Below are 16610 nucleotides of genomic sequence, written 5' to 3'. Positions count from 1 at the left end.
TAGGTCGAATAAATGACGATGCAGCTACAGTAGTTTGGTTCGAGTCGTAAGCTTAGCAGTTAAGCTTTACCAGGTAGCCATTGCTATGTGTCAGGCGCTCCGTCCGTATTTATACGGGTACCGGTACCCTTCCTTTTTCACGTGCTTCATCTGGTTTGAACCGACTGCTTATTTTGCTTTGATCTGATAAGTGCCGTTTTCTTTGTTATAGGTGTTTACGTCACTCTAAGCTGAAAATGCGATTGTACTGTGTCATGCATTGTTTGTCGCATTCTGGTAGTGCGTGTTTACGGCCTGTCGCCGCTCGCGGCATGGCTTGCTTTTGTGCGCGCTACCGCCGCCGCCACCGCTTACAATAAAAAAAAAGAAGAGGAATCGTCTCATTAGCGAAACAATGGCAAGAGACTGCTATTTGTTGTTACTTACACTGCTGTTTTCTTTGATAATTATCAACAAGAACAAAATAATAGACTGCGTATGATAGAACATGTTCTGAACGAGAGTTAAGCGAAAATTTTTCTCCGTTTGAAAATCTTTGCGGCCGCTTCTTTAGAACATCAAATTCTGCACAGAAATTAGAGTCATCTTAGATTTAAAAATGTAGTCAGTTGCCGTGCTTCGTTTCTGACTGTATCACTATTAGGCATAAGAATAATACGAATATAAACGTGACACAATATGTATATTCTTCCGTGTTTGCTGTTGTCTCACTCTAGTTTCGTAGTTTATTAAGCAGACAGGATTTAAATGAGATAGCAGCAAACATGAAAGAATACATGGCATAATGTTTATATTCATATTATTCTTATGGTGAAGAGAATACTGCAAGTGATTCACATTTCATCAGGTTCCTATTAGCAAACATCTCTTCTCACAGGTAGGAAAAAATTCAGAACGTAGAGTTGCCCATATTGACAAACATCCCAAACAGTCTTGCCAGTCAGATTTTCGTAGTACATTGGAATTCTGATACATTCGAAGATGAACAATACAGAATTTGTATTTACTTCGTTGGATAATGTATGAAAATGCAGTGGTCGAAACTCGGGGCGGAGAAAATAAGCTCGTCTTCCACCTTTCTTTTTTTTTAATTTATTTACTGACGCAGAAGTTTTGGTGCCAGTATTTATCTTTGTGCCTACAAAGCATGCCTGCGTAGCGCTACATAGATTCGACGGCAGAAGTTAGTTGTGGCGGCACGTACCAACATTTTTCATAACTTCCGCTTGCTTTGCACTCGATTCTAAGCCGCAGGCGGGTTTTTGGATTACAAAAACCGGTAAAAAGGTGCGGCTTAGATTCGAGTAAATACGGTAGGCATACAGATTTAAAAGGTTGCCACACTAAACATCTGAAGACAAAGTTTTAACACTTTGAAAATAATTGTAAAAAGATGGTGATTGGAGATGAAAATAATAAAAGGGAACAAATAGCTTTTATTGTTCATAATAAGAGCTTTTTGCCTGGAATTTTTGCTTTTCCAAAAACTAAAAGAGTTTTTTTCCGAAATGGTATCTGCTCATTATTCTCTTTTGGCTCTATTTAAGCTTCCAGCAAATGACTGTTTCTATTGAAAAACAACAGCACTTTTCTGCTGGTGAACATAGAACTTCTCTGATTTAAGGTATCGCTTGACATTGTTTTTGTTTTCACACCCAGTTTGATAATTACAGTAGCTGTAGGAATTTGATTTTTAACATGTAGGATACAGGCCCTGCTTAGCATATTTCAGAGCCCTTTCATCAGCATTCATAGCCATGTGACCTATACTTGATAATGCTGCAGATAGAATGAACAAGGTATTTAGACTAGAAGTAGCACTAAAAAAATAACTCTATTCAGACAACAGAGTAAGACTTTCAGAATGATCAGAATATGTTGAGCAGTTGTGTTTTATTGTCTGTAGAGTACAGACACTATAACATGCCTGTCAGTCAAATGTGTAAACAAACAAGGAGTTTAGAGTGCCACAAATGACTAATGGATTGCTAGGGATATCATTTGTAATTGGTCACTTGTTCCATGCCTGCCACACATGAGCAATTTACCAAGCAATTTCATCCAGTATTTCAAATGCACCTCTTGTGAATGTCTGCTGTGAAAAATGAACTGCTATGTTCAGCAGCAGTGGCAGTTGATCTCCATTTGACCACTGACACTAGCCAACACATTAATTAACTTGTAACTTATTTAAACTCATTTTGAAATGCTTTTATTGGGGGCTGTAGGCCATGATACACAATACATACATTTTTTGTTGAGGCCTAGTGTGTTATGTACACCTGTCCTGCCCGTATTTTGCAAATGCTTTATTAAATCAGCAGTTTCTTTTTAATTTTTTGGTTTAACTGCAAGTTTGATGTGTCTTCAGAACTGTTATAAAATACAGGATTGCTGGTTTACATAGCTGTTATTGTTACTTGTATTAGGGAGGGTTAGCTTATATGAAATAACAAGAGACTTAAATACAGTTGTAACATATTAATGCCATAAGCATTTAAATTGAAATGTCCACTTCATATTACCTCTTTCTATTCATAAATTAAAAACTTTAATAACGTGTCTGGTTGTTTCATAAATTAAATAAAATCACCAGATAGAGGAATATATTGTGATTACAACTATAAACTTCCATGAATTTCTGTTTCCATGTACTTCTACAGCACACACTTAAAAATGTAAAATCTGAAAGTGTTGAAATGTTTTTATATTTATATTCATTCTTGACATAAGTGGCAACTACAGCTTCAACTTTACTTTTCAAAGTGGTTTGAACTCCATAAATAAGTGTAAATTCTAACATGGACATAACAAAATGAATAACATGAAGTGGATCCCACATCTTACAAATCTTACAAAACCTCTCAGTAATAATCATGAATATAACACTAAAAGAACAAGTGATTTACACTGCCTTGCACTTAGTGTGGGACTGAAAGGAGAGATACTCAGCCAAAAAATCTTTGATTTTTTACTCAGTAATGTAAAGAATCTAATGGACTATGAAATTAACCTCCAAACAAAAAGTGAAATCATATCTGCTTGAAACTCCTTTCACCATGTGTGTGTGTGTGTGTGTGTGTGTGTGTGTGTGTGTGTGTGTGTGTGTGTGTGTGCGTGTTTAAGAGAGAGAGAGAGAGAGAGATGCTTAATGAATCATCTTTAGCTATCAAGAGAACTGTGAAAGTAGCTTTTAATGACAACTGTAGCAGAATGTTATTAAATACCTCTCTCAAAACCCAAAGAAATCCTGTTATAGGTAAATGTTGTTAGTGGTAGATACAGGAAATTGAATTAATGAAGCAAAGCCAGAGTTTAAAACTACTGTAGACTACTGCAAGTGAGCATGGACTGTGGTAGATTTCCTAGTAGCATTCGTCAGTTAAGATCATAACTGCATCACCTGTACTTTAAGTGTGTTACATTCCTATTGGGTGTTACCTCATTTCAATCACTTTGTTTTTGTATATGATCAGTGTCTTACTAGATTCCCATTCAAACTGGAAGCAGTGAACCATCTAGAAACTGAGTGAGGATATATAAAAGGCTGCATAAACTACAGAACATTTTTGTTCTACATAATTATCCTCCAGCCTGCTACTTAAAAATATGCAGTATTTATAGCAAAACTGCAACTGTCAGGTTTTATTCAAAAATTGTTGTATTGTAACATTAAACAAAGGCATATTGTAATCAAAATAAATAAAAAATTACAGATTTATCATATAGCTGTAGAAAAAGAGATTGCCAAAACATCAACAGTTTGTCAAAATTAAATAACACATTTCCATTATTGCTAAATAATTTTTGCACTTATCATTAATGAAAGCCTTTGATCATGATGAAGAACTTTCTATGGAGTACATAATGACAACAATAATTATATAGATTACTTTTGCATTTGTGCATGTTAACTGTACTTGTATCAAAAGTAATTGCTTTGGCTACATAAAAGTGCAGAGATCCTACAAGAAGTTGATTTTTATTACTTATGCTGTGCAATTTACATTTTATGATTGAGTAAAATACACAATGGACTGTTACTGAAAAAATGTATAGTTCTAATCAAGTGAGGGAAAAAAAGAAAAAAAAAGGATAAGCTGTCAGCTCCCAGTTCCTCTCTCAAACATTCATTTATGTTTCTTTCCCTACCAATGCTACCAATACTACCAGTAATCCTACAGTTCACTACATCCTTTATATACTGAACCAAATCTACCAACCGTAGTTTTGGTAGAACACATCTCTAAGCAAAGAAAGAGTAAAAATGCTGAATTATGTTTCCAAATGTTACTTTACAAATGAAAACATGCAAAGAATTGTATATTAGTGTTAGTGATGTTGAAGAATAGCTGAAATCATACATGAAAGAAAGTAAACCTTCAGGAATGTGCAACAAGTAAAGAAATTCATTTACAAAAAAACAGTTACATCATAGAAACTTGAGCTGTACTCTGTATTAACTATAAACTATCACTATAGTGCACATTGTTATTAATGCTTATGTTAGTTGACATTAAACCAGTAAATTACAAATAAAGTTCTACACTGAAGAAAGTGCTGCCCATTCAACTACACTGATTAGTTGCTGTTTATCTCCTATGGGTAGTTTAATGCACATTTTAGCAATATTTTTAGATGGGTTAGCTTTATTCTTCTAAGCAGTTTCCTTTATAGATTGATTGCATTTTTCCAGAATCAAGTCTGGCATCTGCTTTATCTATGATTGGGTCTATGAATGACTTTTTCATTAAAAAGAGTGTTATGTGCAGTAGTTGACTGATTCCAATTGTGCCACACGGGAACTGTAGTCATTGCATGCATTGTTTTTCAGTTTGTCTAAGCAAAGTTTTACATTTCTGAACACATAAATCAAGCTGCCAATCCTTGCACCACTTTGAAATCTTATCAAGATCTGACTGAATGTTTGCGCAGATTTTTCAAACAGAACTTCACTATAGAGAACTGCATCAACTGCAAAAAAAATCTGAGATAACTAATAATGCAACATGAACAGTGAGGATCCAACAAATTTCCATGAGACGCATCTGAAGTAACTTCTACATCTACCAATCTCTATCCAAGATAACAAAATGCATTCTCCACATGAAAAAATCCAAAATGTAATCACAAATTTCACATGGAACTTATTCAAATGCATTTTGGAAGTCAAGCAATACTGCATCCACTTAACTGTCCTGATTCACGGCCTTCAGGATGTCATGTGAGAAAAGTGAGATCTGGGTTTCACATGATCACTGTTTTTGGAATCCATGCTGCTTGGCATGGAGGAGATGGATTCTCCAGTGTTTGATTTCAACAACTCTTTATGTTTTACCTCAGAATATAATCTAAGATTCTACAACAGTTGTATGTCAACAACATTGGATGATATTTTTGTGGAACATTTCTGTTACCTTTCTGCTTTTTCCAACAACCGGGCAGAGTTCCTTGTTACTTTGAGTGTTCTATGGTATATTATTATCAAAGGAGGGGATAGCTCAGCTGCAGATTCTGTATAGAGTCTGGCAGGGATTCCATCAGTCCCTAGGGCCTTGTGCAATTTTAGTGATTTCAGTTATTTCCCGTGTCACCAACTCTAGTATCTATTTTTCTATTTTATTCATCTTTGCAGTGGTGCCAGAACAAAACCTGGGCAGTACTGTTGGATTCTCTTTTAAAAAAAAAAAAAAAAAAAAAAAAAAAAATTGACAAGACAATGGAAATATGATCCAAATTTTTTACTTATTCCACATCCTCTAGAACCATTTTTTTAGGATTAGTGGAAGGATTATTAGCATAGCTCTTCTTTTATAAATAAACATAATGTGTTTTTATTTTTGTGACATATTCTACATCCTCGAGGATCATTTCACATAGCAAGCTACAGCCTGTTATTCATGATATCCCTAGTAATTCACCATTAACACTAATGATAATGACCTTGCTGCTGTATCAGTGACTGATTTTTTATTTTATTTTATTTTTGGTGTAAATTAGTATGCAAAGTGTCCTGATATTTCACTTGTTCATGACAATCCATAAAAAACTGGATTTGATTTAGCTTGCAGACTAACTGAACTCAACATGTTCTACTTAAAATCTGTGAAGAACTCGGTGACTTATTGCCCTCAATGGACTTTCTGTACTTTTACTCAGTAACTGCTACTGCATGACAAATGGTAAAGTTCTATAAATATATCAGTTCCAATATTCCTTGAAATGGCAGTGGGCTAACCATGTCACTCAAAGAAAAAATGACAGGTAGTGATAAAAAGTACCAGATTGAAAACCAATTTACCAAAAAAGATCAAGGAGAAGATCACTAGACAGATGGGATGGAGACTTGGGAATGACAGCTGTATTGAACTGGCAACTGGAAGCTCAAGATAGGCACAGAAACTTAAAGAGGTCACATCACCAAATGAATTCACTGATGTTACTGATGATGATGGTGTTTTTCATACAGACTGCTACCTACTGAGCAAAAATTGTTATTAAATATTTGGTATATTGCTGGTCACCACTAACACTTTCATTTTCTCACTACAGACATGCAGTTTCTCGAGTGCTGTCTTTATGCCTTGATATTTCTTCCAAAACATAATATATTTTTACAATTTTGTTCTGACACATCCTCACTCTGTTCATGCAATAAATAGTTTTATCCCATATGTTGGCAGTGTTCAAAACTTTGCCATACTGTCTGCAGCTAAAGTTCCAACTGAGTTATGACTGTGTTTATGTTATGATAAAGCTGGATTTTCCTCCTAGATTATATCCTCATGCCATTAGTTATCCAGAAGGCTTATTAATACTGTCTTTCTGCTTACAATACTTTTATGGGAAGTACTTATCAAATAAAGTGATGTAAGTACAATCTCAGGAAAGAGTGGCTGATACTTTGAAGAATCAAAGTTTCTTGACACTATGGTTGCCATTTTTTCTCATTAAAAAATCTTTGATATGAAATGTATAATAATCAGCAGATAATATTCCTTAGTACTGTTATTTTCAGAAACAATATTGCATCATTCATACTATACTGATTTTCTCTTGTCACTGACATGAAAAAAAATCTGTTTTCTGGCCATCTGTTTGAGACATAGGTAGCCAGATACCTTCACTGTGGTTTTGTTGGTATTAGAAAATAAAGAATAAGTTGTATAATTATTTGCTGTTTTGTTCTCCAAATATTTTGAGAAACAATATTAATCACAAAACTGGACAGTAATTACTCACACCAGACATGTCATTTTCTCTATAAAGTGGCTTAATATGAACATATTTAAATTGTAGGTCAAAATTTATGAATTAACAATACAATACACATGTTAGCATTGATATTATTCTTCAAGTAGGAATAAATTTCAATTGGTCTATTCTACATATTACCATATTACTTGATTTAGGAGACTCTTTATTTTGGTAATTTGAGAGGAGAAAGTTGAAATCTGTATAGTACATCTTTGGTATTGGTACTCAGCAGGGCTTTGTTTGGTCTTTCAATACGCATGGTTTAGTTTGTAATTATGAACTGGCTATTAAAAATTTTAACAGCCCATAAATAATAATTAGCAATCTTTTAAAGATGCTTAGTGTGAATGGCTGTTCCATATCTTTATTCACTATACACCATTCAAATCAAGTTCTGTTGTCAAAATTATTAAATTCTGACATGAAACTCATGAGTCTTCATAAACTTTGCAAAGAAAATATCTGTAATTTATAGATGGAATAGTGCTTGTGTAATTGCACTGATTCAGGCTGGCATATAAATATATCATTTCCATTTGAAGATCTACTAATCTTAGTGATGGATGAGCTCATTCTCAATTATCATATAAAGCACACTCACACATCTTCACTCTGCTGCAAAGGCATTCGGTCTTTCTTCCATGATATCAGTGGTTTTGGATCACCTGTAGGTTCACATGGAAGAACAACCTCTTCTCCCAAGGCCACCTTCAGGTCTAGTGGAGCAACAGACTTGAATCTGGGAGGTTCTATAAACCAACAAGAAAAAGGTTGATACATGTTTCACTTTAACTAGCTGATAATAATTTTATTGAAAGTATAAAGAAAAAAATCAGTTACCTTAATTAATATGCCTATAAGAGTTCTCACTTTTTACAACATAAATTTATGTTGACGGTGCAAGTTAAATTTAATATGGAGATGTGAAATATCTACTCACCGATAATTGTAACCAAAATGCTTTTTGTTGAAAATCCTGCTGGATTTTGTGCTTCACATTCATATGCTCCTTCATGTTCATGGCTGACATATGGTATTATAAGAGAACCATTTGAATGCAGTGTGATACCTTCCTGTAACATCTGTTCCTCATCCAGTATTTCACCATCTTTATACCAAGTCATGTTAGGTGATGGTATCCCCATTCTCACTTTACAAGGTAACTCTGCAACTTGTCCAAGTGAAACAACTGCTCGATGTTCTCCTGCATCATCTATAACAGGCTTCACTGAAAAAAGTTTGCATTTAGTCATGATATTTGAAGACAGGGATTTCTCCTGAAAATATACATTTGTATATGTGACATCTCACTTCTACAGACTGTGAAATTTTGTAAAAATAATTGACTCTCAAACACATACAAAACACACATATTGAGTACTTGTGTAGATCACTGCTATATAATAATCAAAGAAATTCTAACTAAAAAATGAAGTATGTCTGCTAACACTATGTGAGGCAGAAGAGCAATGCGCACTTATTAGTTTCTGGGACAGTAGTAAGTTAAAGAGGATTGACATACATGCAAGGATACATACATTAAGTACCAAACTTTTGTAATGTTACAGATCGTTCTTTACCAGGAGGAAAGGGTGAAAGGGAAGAAGAAGGTCAAAGGAAACAATTATTGATAAACTGATAGACTTATTTTTATTGGTCCAGGTTCATTATATAGCATGAATTATGCACGTAATATTAGACTGGCCCTAGTGAGGATCCAATTATATTTATTATCAGAAAAAAAAAGTAAAAGTAAATAGGATTATATTCTTATAATCTAGATTTGTCAGTATTTATTTACAATTCAGCACCATACAGTATGAGCAAAATAAGTAGGTAAATTAATATTAGGTACCTATTCTTACAATCAAAGTTTAGGTATAATTGTTTAAGTAACGTTTATTTTTACATATTCAGAAATTATTGTACAGAACATAAACAGTGCTTTACTAGAAATTCCTTGAATTTCATTTCAAATATTGGATATTAGCAATTTTTATTTGCTCTGGTATCTTATTGTGTAGCAGAGCAACAATGTTATCTATATTTCTCTGATAGGATACTATTCTAGAACTCTGGTACAGTAGTTATGTTCATTATTCTTTTGAAATAATCTGTATGTTTTCATGAGCTTGTCCCTAGTGAATAAGATCATTACATAGATTAATAAGGATGGAAGTTTCAGAGCATAAAGTTTAGTAAACTGAAATTTACAGGGCTTCATTTCTTTAATGTCCCAAATTACTCTTACAGCTCTTTTTTCTTTTTTCTTTTTTTTCCGAAAAACTTTTATGTTGAGTTGAATGGCCAGAATAATGATCAGCATTAAAATGGAGTGTATGCATTGGGCAATTAGTAAGTAAAAAAATTGAAAAATTATTACCATCACTCACATTACTAACTTCCATTCACTAGGAATGCTCACTGTGTTGTGCCACATGTTGAGCACCTAAGGAATTCATTACACTACTATTAATTTCAACATTTTGGTAATGTCACCTTGGCATACATTAACAGGTAAATTACTGGAAGTTTGACAAATGTACACATGACGATGTAACAGATAGTATGTGTTCCAACTGCTCCATCAAAATGGAGCTGGTGAAAGCTTGGAAAACCTTATTCAGGATGGACAGAGAAAGATTTAAACCCCAGTCCCCCTGAATTTGAGTATGATGACATAGCCATTCAATGGATAATGTTGTATTTAACCAAAAGAATGTAGAATGTTTTACTTAGTAATTCAACCAATATGGTCCAGAGACATTATTCTGACTGGGAATAAATCATGTATAGGGTAACCCAAGGCTGAATTTTAGGTCCACTATTGTTCCTCATACACTGAACAACCAGAACATTATGACCACCTTCCTAATGGCCGGCATGTCCATCTTTGGCACAGAGAACAGCAAAAACCCACTGTGCCATGGAAGCAATGAGGCCTTGGAATGTCTCTGGAGGGAGTTGGCGCAAAATCTGTACAAACAACTCACCTAATTCCCACAAATTCTGGGGAGGGGGCGATGAGCTCTGATGCCAAGTTCAATTACATTCCTGATGTGTTCAATTGCATTCAGATCTGATAAGTTGGGGGGACAGCACATCAATTGGAACTTGCCACTGTGTTCCTCAAACCACTTTATCACAGTCCTGTCCTGTCATGATAGTCATAAAGCAGTGTATGAGATCTGCAACCTGTGTTTGATACTCCTTGGCCATCATGGTGCCTTGCACATCCCCCACTGGACCCATGGATGCCCAGGTGAATGTTCATCAGAGCATAATGATGCCACTGCCAGTTTGCCTCCATCCCACAGTACAGGTGTCAAGGAGCTGTTCCCCTGGAAGATGATGGATTCGTGCTCTCCCATCACCATGATGAAAAAGGTATTGAGATTCATCAGACCATGCAATACTCTGCCACTGTGCCAACATCCAGTGCTGATGGTCACCTGCACATTTTAGTCGTAGTTGCCGATGTCATGGTGTTAACATTGGCACATGCATGGGTTGTCGGCTGCCCATTGTTAGAAGTGTTTGGTGCACTGTGTGTTCACACACACTTGTACTCTGTCCATTGTTAAAGCCTGATGTTAGTTCTGCCATAGTTCACTGCCTGTCCCATTTTACCAGCCTGTCCAGCCTACAATGTCCATCATATGTAATGAAGGGTGGCCACCCAACCCCACAGCGACTGGACACGGTTTCACCTTGGTTTTGTTATGTGTTGAAGACACTCACCATAGCAGTCCTTGAACACCCAACAGGTCATGCAGTTTTTGAAATGCTCATGGAAAGCCTCCGTGCCATCACAATCTGCCCTTGGTCAAACTCAGATAGATCGCATGCCTTCCTCATTCTACAGATGGACAACAGGCTCACTGGCACTACATGCACCGTGCATGTGTCTGACTAGCAGTCATTCCTCACTCGGTAATGCTGCTGTCACCTGGACAGGTTTACGTCAATAGTAGGTTGGTGGACATACTGTCCTGGCAGATCAGAGTATATTTAAATGGTATTCTGTCTAATATACAGCAAGCAGAGCTACTTCTTTTTGCAGATGACATATATACATAAATGACCTTGTGGATGGCATCGGAAGTTCACTGAGGCATTTTGTGGATGATGCTGTGGTACATCGAGAGGTTGTAATGATGGAAAATTGTACTGAAATGCAGGAGGATCTGCAGTGAATTGATGCATGGTGCAGGGAATGGCAATTGAATCTCAATGTAGACAAGTGTAATGTGCTGTGAATACATAGAAAGAAAGATCCCTTATCATTTAGCTACAACATAGCAGGTCAGCAACTGGAAGCAGTTAATTCCATAAATTATGTGGGAGTATGCATTAGGAGTGATTTAAAATGTAATGATCATATAAAGTTGATCGTCGGTAAAGCAGATGCCAGACGGAGATTCATTGGAAGAATCCTAAGGAAATGTAATCCAAAAACAAAGGAAGTAGGTTACAGTACACTTGTTTGCCCACTGCTTGAATACTGCTCAGCAGTGTGGGATCGGTACCAGATAAGCTTGATAGAAGAGATAGAGAAGATCCAATGGAGAGCAGGACGCTTCGTTACAGGATCATTTAGTAATCATGAAAGCATTACAGAGATGATAGATAAACTCCAGTGGAAGACTCTGCAGGAGAGACACTCAGTAGCTCGGTACGGGCTTTTGTTGAAGTTTCGAGAACATAACTTCACCGAGGAGTCAAGCAGTATATTGCTCCCTCCTATGTATATCTCATGAAGAGATCACGAGGATAAAATCAGAGAGATTAAAGCTCACACAGAGGCATACTGACAATCCTTCTTTCCACGAACAATACGAGACTGGAATAGAAGGGAGAACCGATAGAGGTACTCAAGGTACCCTCTGCCACACACCATCACGTGGCTTGCGGAGTATGGATGTAGATGTAGATGTAGATTTCAATCAATCCAAGCACATGTACAGATGCAGAAGGAATGGGAAACAATGTTCTTAAAAGTATGACTGACTAGTTTTCTGTGAATGGTCTCACTGTCTGTTTTTTTATATATATAATCAATGATAAGTGTAACACATGGTGAGGAAATAAGGAAATAATAAATAAGGTGGGAGCTTAACAACTTAGCTCAGTTACATATGCACTTACAATTATCACAAATCTTGGGGAGATACAAACAAGTAAGATGGCATATTCTGCATATTTTCATTTAATGTCATAGAAAGTCTTCATAGATCAAAAATGAGCTGCAAGAATAATATGTTATGCTCACCCATGATCAATTTGCAGACATCTATTTAAGGAGTTGTACATTCTGACTACTGCTTTAAACTATATTTATTTCCCCATTAAGTTTGTTGTAAATAATCCACTGCAGTTCCAAAGAAAAAATGATGAACATAATTACAATACCAGAAGGTCTCTTTAGCACAAAAATGGTGCAACAAAAATTTTTGATCACTTACCCACCAACATAAAATGTCTGACAGACAACAAAATTTCACACTGACAGCTCTTCTATTCCATAGAAGAGTGTCTATTATTATAAGGGGTGATGGGTAGTAATTACTAACTCACATCTGTATGTTTAAAGAAATACATAACAAATTTTAAATCAAGTTATAAATGTTCAGTATGTACCCATATCTACAAATTAATTTGTGTTTGAGTGTAAAATGTTTCCATCCACATCATTATGATTCATAGTGCAAAATGAGCCATGGAAATTAAACTAACTAACTAACACTTTGATTGGTAGCACACATGTAAGAACCAGTGGTTGTAGAGTTTTGGAGGGAACATTAGGCAATGACTGGAAAAAACAGGTGAATGGAGTACAATAGAAAATGAGTAGATATTCTGGAGAGATGCAAGAGTGAATGAAGAAGAGGATTATATGCAAAAAGTCAAAACCTTGTAAAAATTATTGATTTAAAATCTTTTCCTCCTATACACAACTCCAATGTATTGACTGCTGCTGCATATCACATAGTCAAACACAATAATACCCTCTAATAAAACTGGAATACAAACAAAGAACATGAGTGGTCTAAATAGTTGCTACAGCAAACCAAAACAGTTGAGAAAATCCATAAGCAATTTCCACTAGTTGGTTAATTATGGAGTTGTGGAGAAATGAAAGAAGGAGCTAAATCAATGTTTCTAACTATTCATAAGTAAATAAAATGCAATTAGTTATAATGAAAAAGTTTAGGGATATCAAGAATGTGAACAGACTGATCATGTCTAAACAAAGCACACTATATACACTATTTACAATAACTTTTTTTTTTAAAAAAAATGTATCACAATAAGACGTTAATGTCTAAATAAATGTGGGTGCTTCATCTTCACAATGCAATCACATAAACACTTTTCTTTGACAGTCCTAGCTAAACCAACACTAATACACAAATGAAAATACAACTCATGGAAATGTTCTATCTGGGTACTATATCATGCTGAGAACATACCTTGCACATTCACTACCATATGTCTATCAGCTGAACCTACAGAATTGATGGCTGTGCAGGTATATGTTCCAGAATCATCAAGGCTCACTTTTCTAATAATAAGTGCATTATCCTCTGCTCTAATAAACCTGTAAAAATAATATAATCTTCTTAAGATACAACAGTACCACAAAAATTAAGATAATGTAATTCAAACAGCAAAATTTCTTTGTCAGAGGTTTAATCTAGTGAGCATGTAAAAATCTTTGAACAAGAGTAGATAAAAATGGTTCAAATGGCTCTGAGCACTATGGGACTTAACATCTATGGTCATCAGTCCCCTAGAACTTAGAACTACTTAAACCTAACTAACCTAAGGACATCACACAACACCCAGTCATCACGAGGCAGAGAAAATCCCTGACCCCGCTGGGAATCGAACCCAGGATCCCGGGCGTGGGAAGCGAGAACGCTACCGCACGACCACGAGCTGCGGACCAAGAGTAGATAGATGATGGCAATTAACTACATATACATCAAAGTACTGCACTATAGCCCACCAGATTCTGAGGCTTTTATGTGAGGAATACACGACAGAAAATTTATGAATGTGAATAGAATACATTTATCATCTAAACTGAATCTTTTGTCAGTATAATAACATTATAATAAATGAAAAGCATTAGTTTACATTTGTTCTATAGTATTACTTTGTTGTATTAACTGGTTTTTGCCTTACAAGGCCATCTTGAGACATTTACTGACTATTTTTGCCAAAGTAATTACAATATTTGTAAACGACACTGCAAAAAGAAGTTACACAACTAGATTGAAGCAGAAATGTACAATAAATAACATCTTTGACAGTGTGGTGGGAATGCAAAGTAAAAAGCGAAAACTTGAATGGTAAATAAATATAAAGGCAGTACACAGGAAAAAGCTTTAACAGGAAACTGAAACAGCAAACCTACAATAGTTTATATTAATAAACAAAATCAATAAAATTAGTACTAGACAAGACTACTTCGGGAGGTAGAGAACATGGAGAGAAATACACAAACAAATTAAAACAAAGAATTATCAATGTAACCACAGAATATGTGAAGAACTTAAGCAGTATCAATAAGATAAGCAGAAATGAATTAATTCAGGAAAACTGGGAAGTGAGGGAACATACAGTAAATGCCGTCTTTGAGAGTGTGGTAGTACTGCATTTTAAAAAGTAGAAAATTGAGCAGTATACAAATATAAAAAGGGGCAAACAGGAAAAACATGAACACTATACTCAAAACTGTGCCTATGTAACAGTTTGCATTAAATAAATGAATCAAGTAAAATAAAAAGCATACTTGATGAGACAACTTCAAAAGGTATTAAACGTGGAAAATAATAAAATGCACCAGTTAAAAGAAAGGCTTAACAACTGTAGCTACAGACTATATTGATTACACATCGAGTTGCAACAAAATAAAAGAACTTGATGAAGAAGGGAAATATAGGAATATGAAGGAACAGACAGTGTGGAAAGTAATGAAGTTTTTGGACTTTGTATGCTAAGTGGACATTTAACTCTGGATGGCAGTTGTGGCCCTCAGTCAGTACATGCACAGCAAATGTGGTTTCAGAATTCTGCAACATGAATGCAGCTTGATGCTGCAGATTTCTGACTCCACATGTGATGAGTATGTACTGAACGAGGGCCACAGCTACGAGCCAAAGTCCCATGTCCTTGACTTAGTAAACAAAGGCCAAAAACTCCATCTCCTGTAAGCCTTGGAAATTAACAAACATCTAGCTCATAGTCCAGATCTAATCTTAAATGACTATACTGTTCAACTTTTTACTTTTTACACTGCATTACCACCTCACTGTCTGATATGTTATTTACTGTAAATTTCTGTTTCAATCTAGAAGTGTAACTTCTTTACCACTGTTGTTTACAAATATTGTAACTTCTTTGGTGACATAGTCAGTAAATGTCTGAATATGGCCTTGTAAGGCAAAATCTAGTTGACTCAATAAAAGTAATACTGTAGAACAAAAGGAATACATTAAGGTAAAACAGTATTGATGGCAACATATTTATTCACAAATTTTCCCTTCAGATTGAGAAAATAGTAGCTTGCACAACTATGACCTCAGCTTCAAGAAAAAGGCCATGGTGTTGAAAGACTAAATAAGTACCAATTTTCTTTAGATAGTCTATCCACTGTTTTTGTCATCATTCATATTTTAAATAATAATCACTTGCAAGACCCTGGAAGGTTTAAAACAGATTACACACTGAGAAGACAGAGATTTTGAAATCAAATTAAGCTCCAAAACATTTCCAGAGGTGGATGTGCACTCTGACCACCAATTAATGTTTATGGACAGCATATTAATATTCACTGTTTTCATCATCATTCATATTTTAAATAATAATCACTCTGGAGACACTGGAAGGTTTAAGATAGATAATATAATGGCAAGACAGAGATTCTGAAATTAAATTAAGCTCCAAAACATTTCCAGAGGTGGATGTGCACTCTGGCCCCAAATTAATGTTTATGGACAGCATATTATAAGTGAAGAAATTGTTTGGGATCTAGATAAATTTCAAGACACAGCAGTTGTTGACAGTTTCAATGGTAGCATTAGACAATGATTGACTAAGATAGGAGAAATGAGTACAATAGAAGATGAATGGATAGCTTGAAGAGAAGAAAGAGTGAAGGCAATAGAAGATTAAATAGGCAGAAGACCCAGACCAATAGAAATTCTTACATAACACATGAGAGATTTAATTAAAACTGATGAAGGGAAAATACATAAAAATGCAACAAACAAAGCATGCAAAAGGGAATACAGACATCCAAAAATGGGACTGACAACAGGGAAATGCAAAACTATGACTATAGA

At 35.3% G+C, this 16610-nt stretch overlaps 1 protein-coding gene across 1 annotated transcript in view; it reads right to left on the bottom strand.

Moving 5' to 3' along the window:
* LOC126185204 (hemicentin-1-like) overlaps positions 1 to 16610 on the bottom strand; it is a 747875-nt gene that overhangs the window by 391227 nt on the left and 340038 nt on the right. The window contains exons 20-22 of the mRNA XM_049928085.1: positions 13731 to 13858; positions 8198 to 8485; positions 7859 to 8006 (exon numbers count right to left, since the gene is read on the bottom strand). Coding sequence (XP_049784042.1) covers positions 7859 to 8006; positions 8198 to 8485; positions 13731 to 13858 — 564 coding nt within the window. The remainder of the gene's footprint in view (positions 1 to 7858; positions 8007 to 8197; positions 8486 to 13730; positions 13859 to 16610) is intronic.

The sequence above is a fragment of the Schistocerca cancellata genome, chromosome 4 (genome assembly GCF_023864275.1).
Source record: "Schistocerca cancellata isolate TAMUIC-IGC-003103 chromosome 4, iqSchCanc2.1, whole genome shotgun sequence".
In the NCBI taxonomy this organism is placed as follows: domain Eukaryota; kingdom Metazoa; phylum Arthropoda; class Insecta; order Orthoptera; family Acrididae; genus Schistocerca; species Schistocerca cancellata.
The sequence above is the reverse complement of the archived record's forward strand: the minus strand, read 5'-3'. Positions and strand labels throughout refer to the sequence as shown.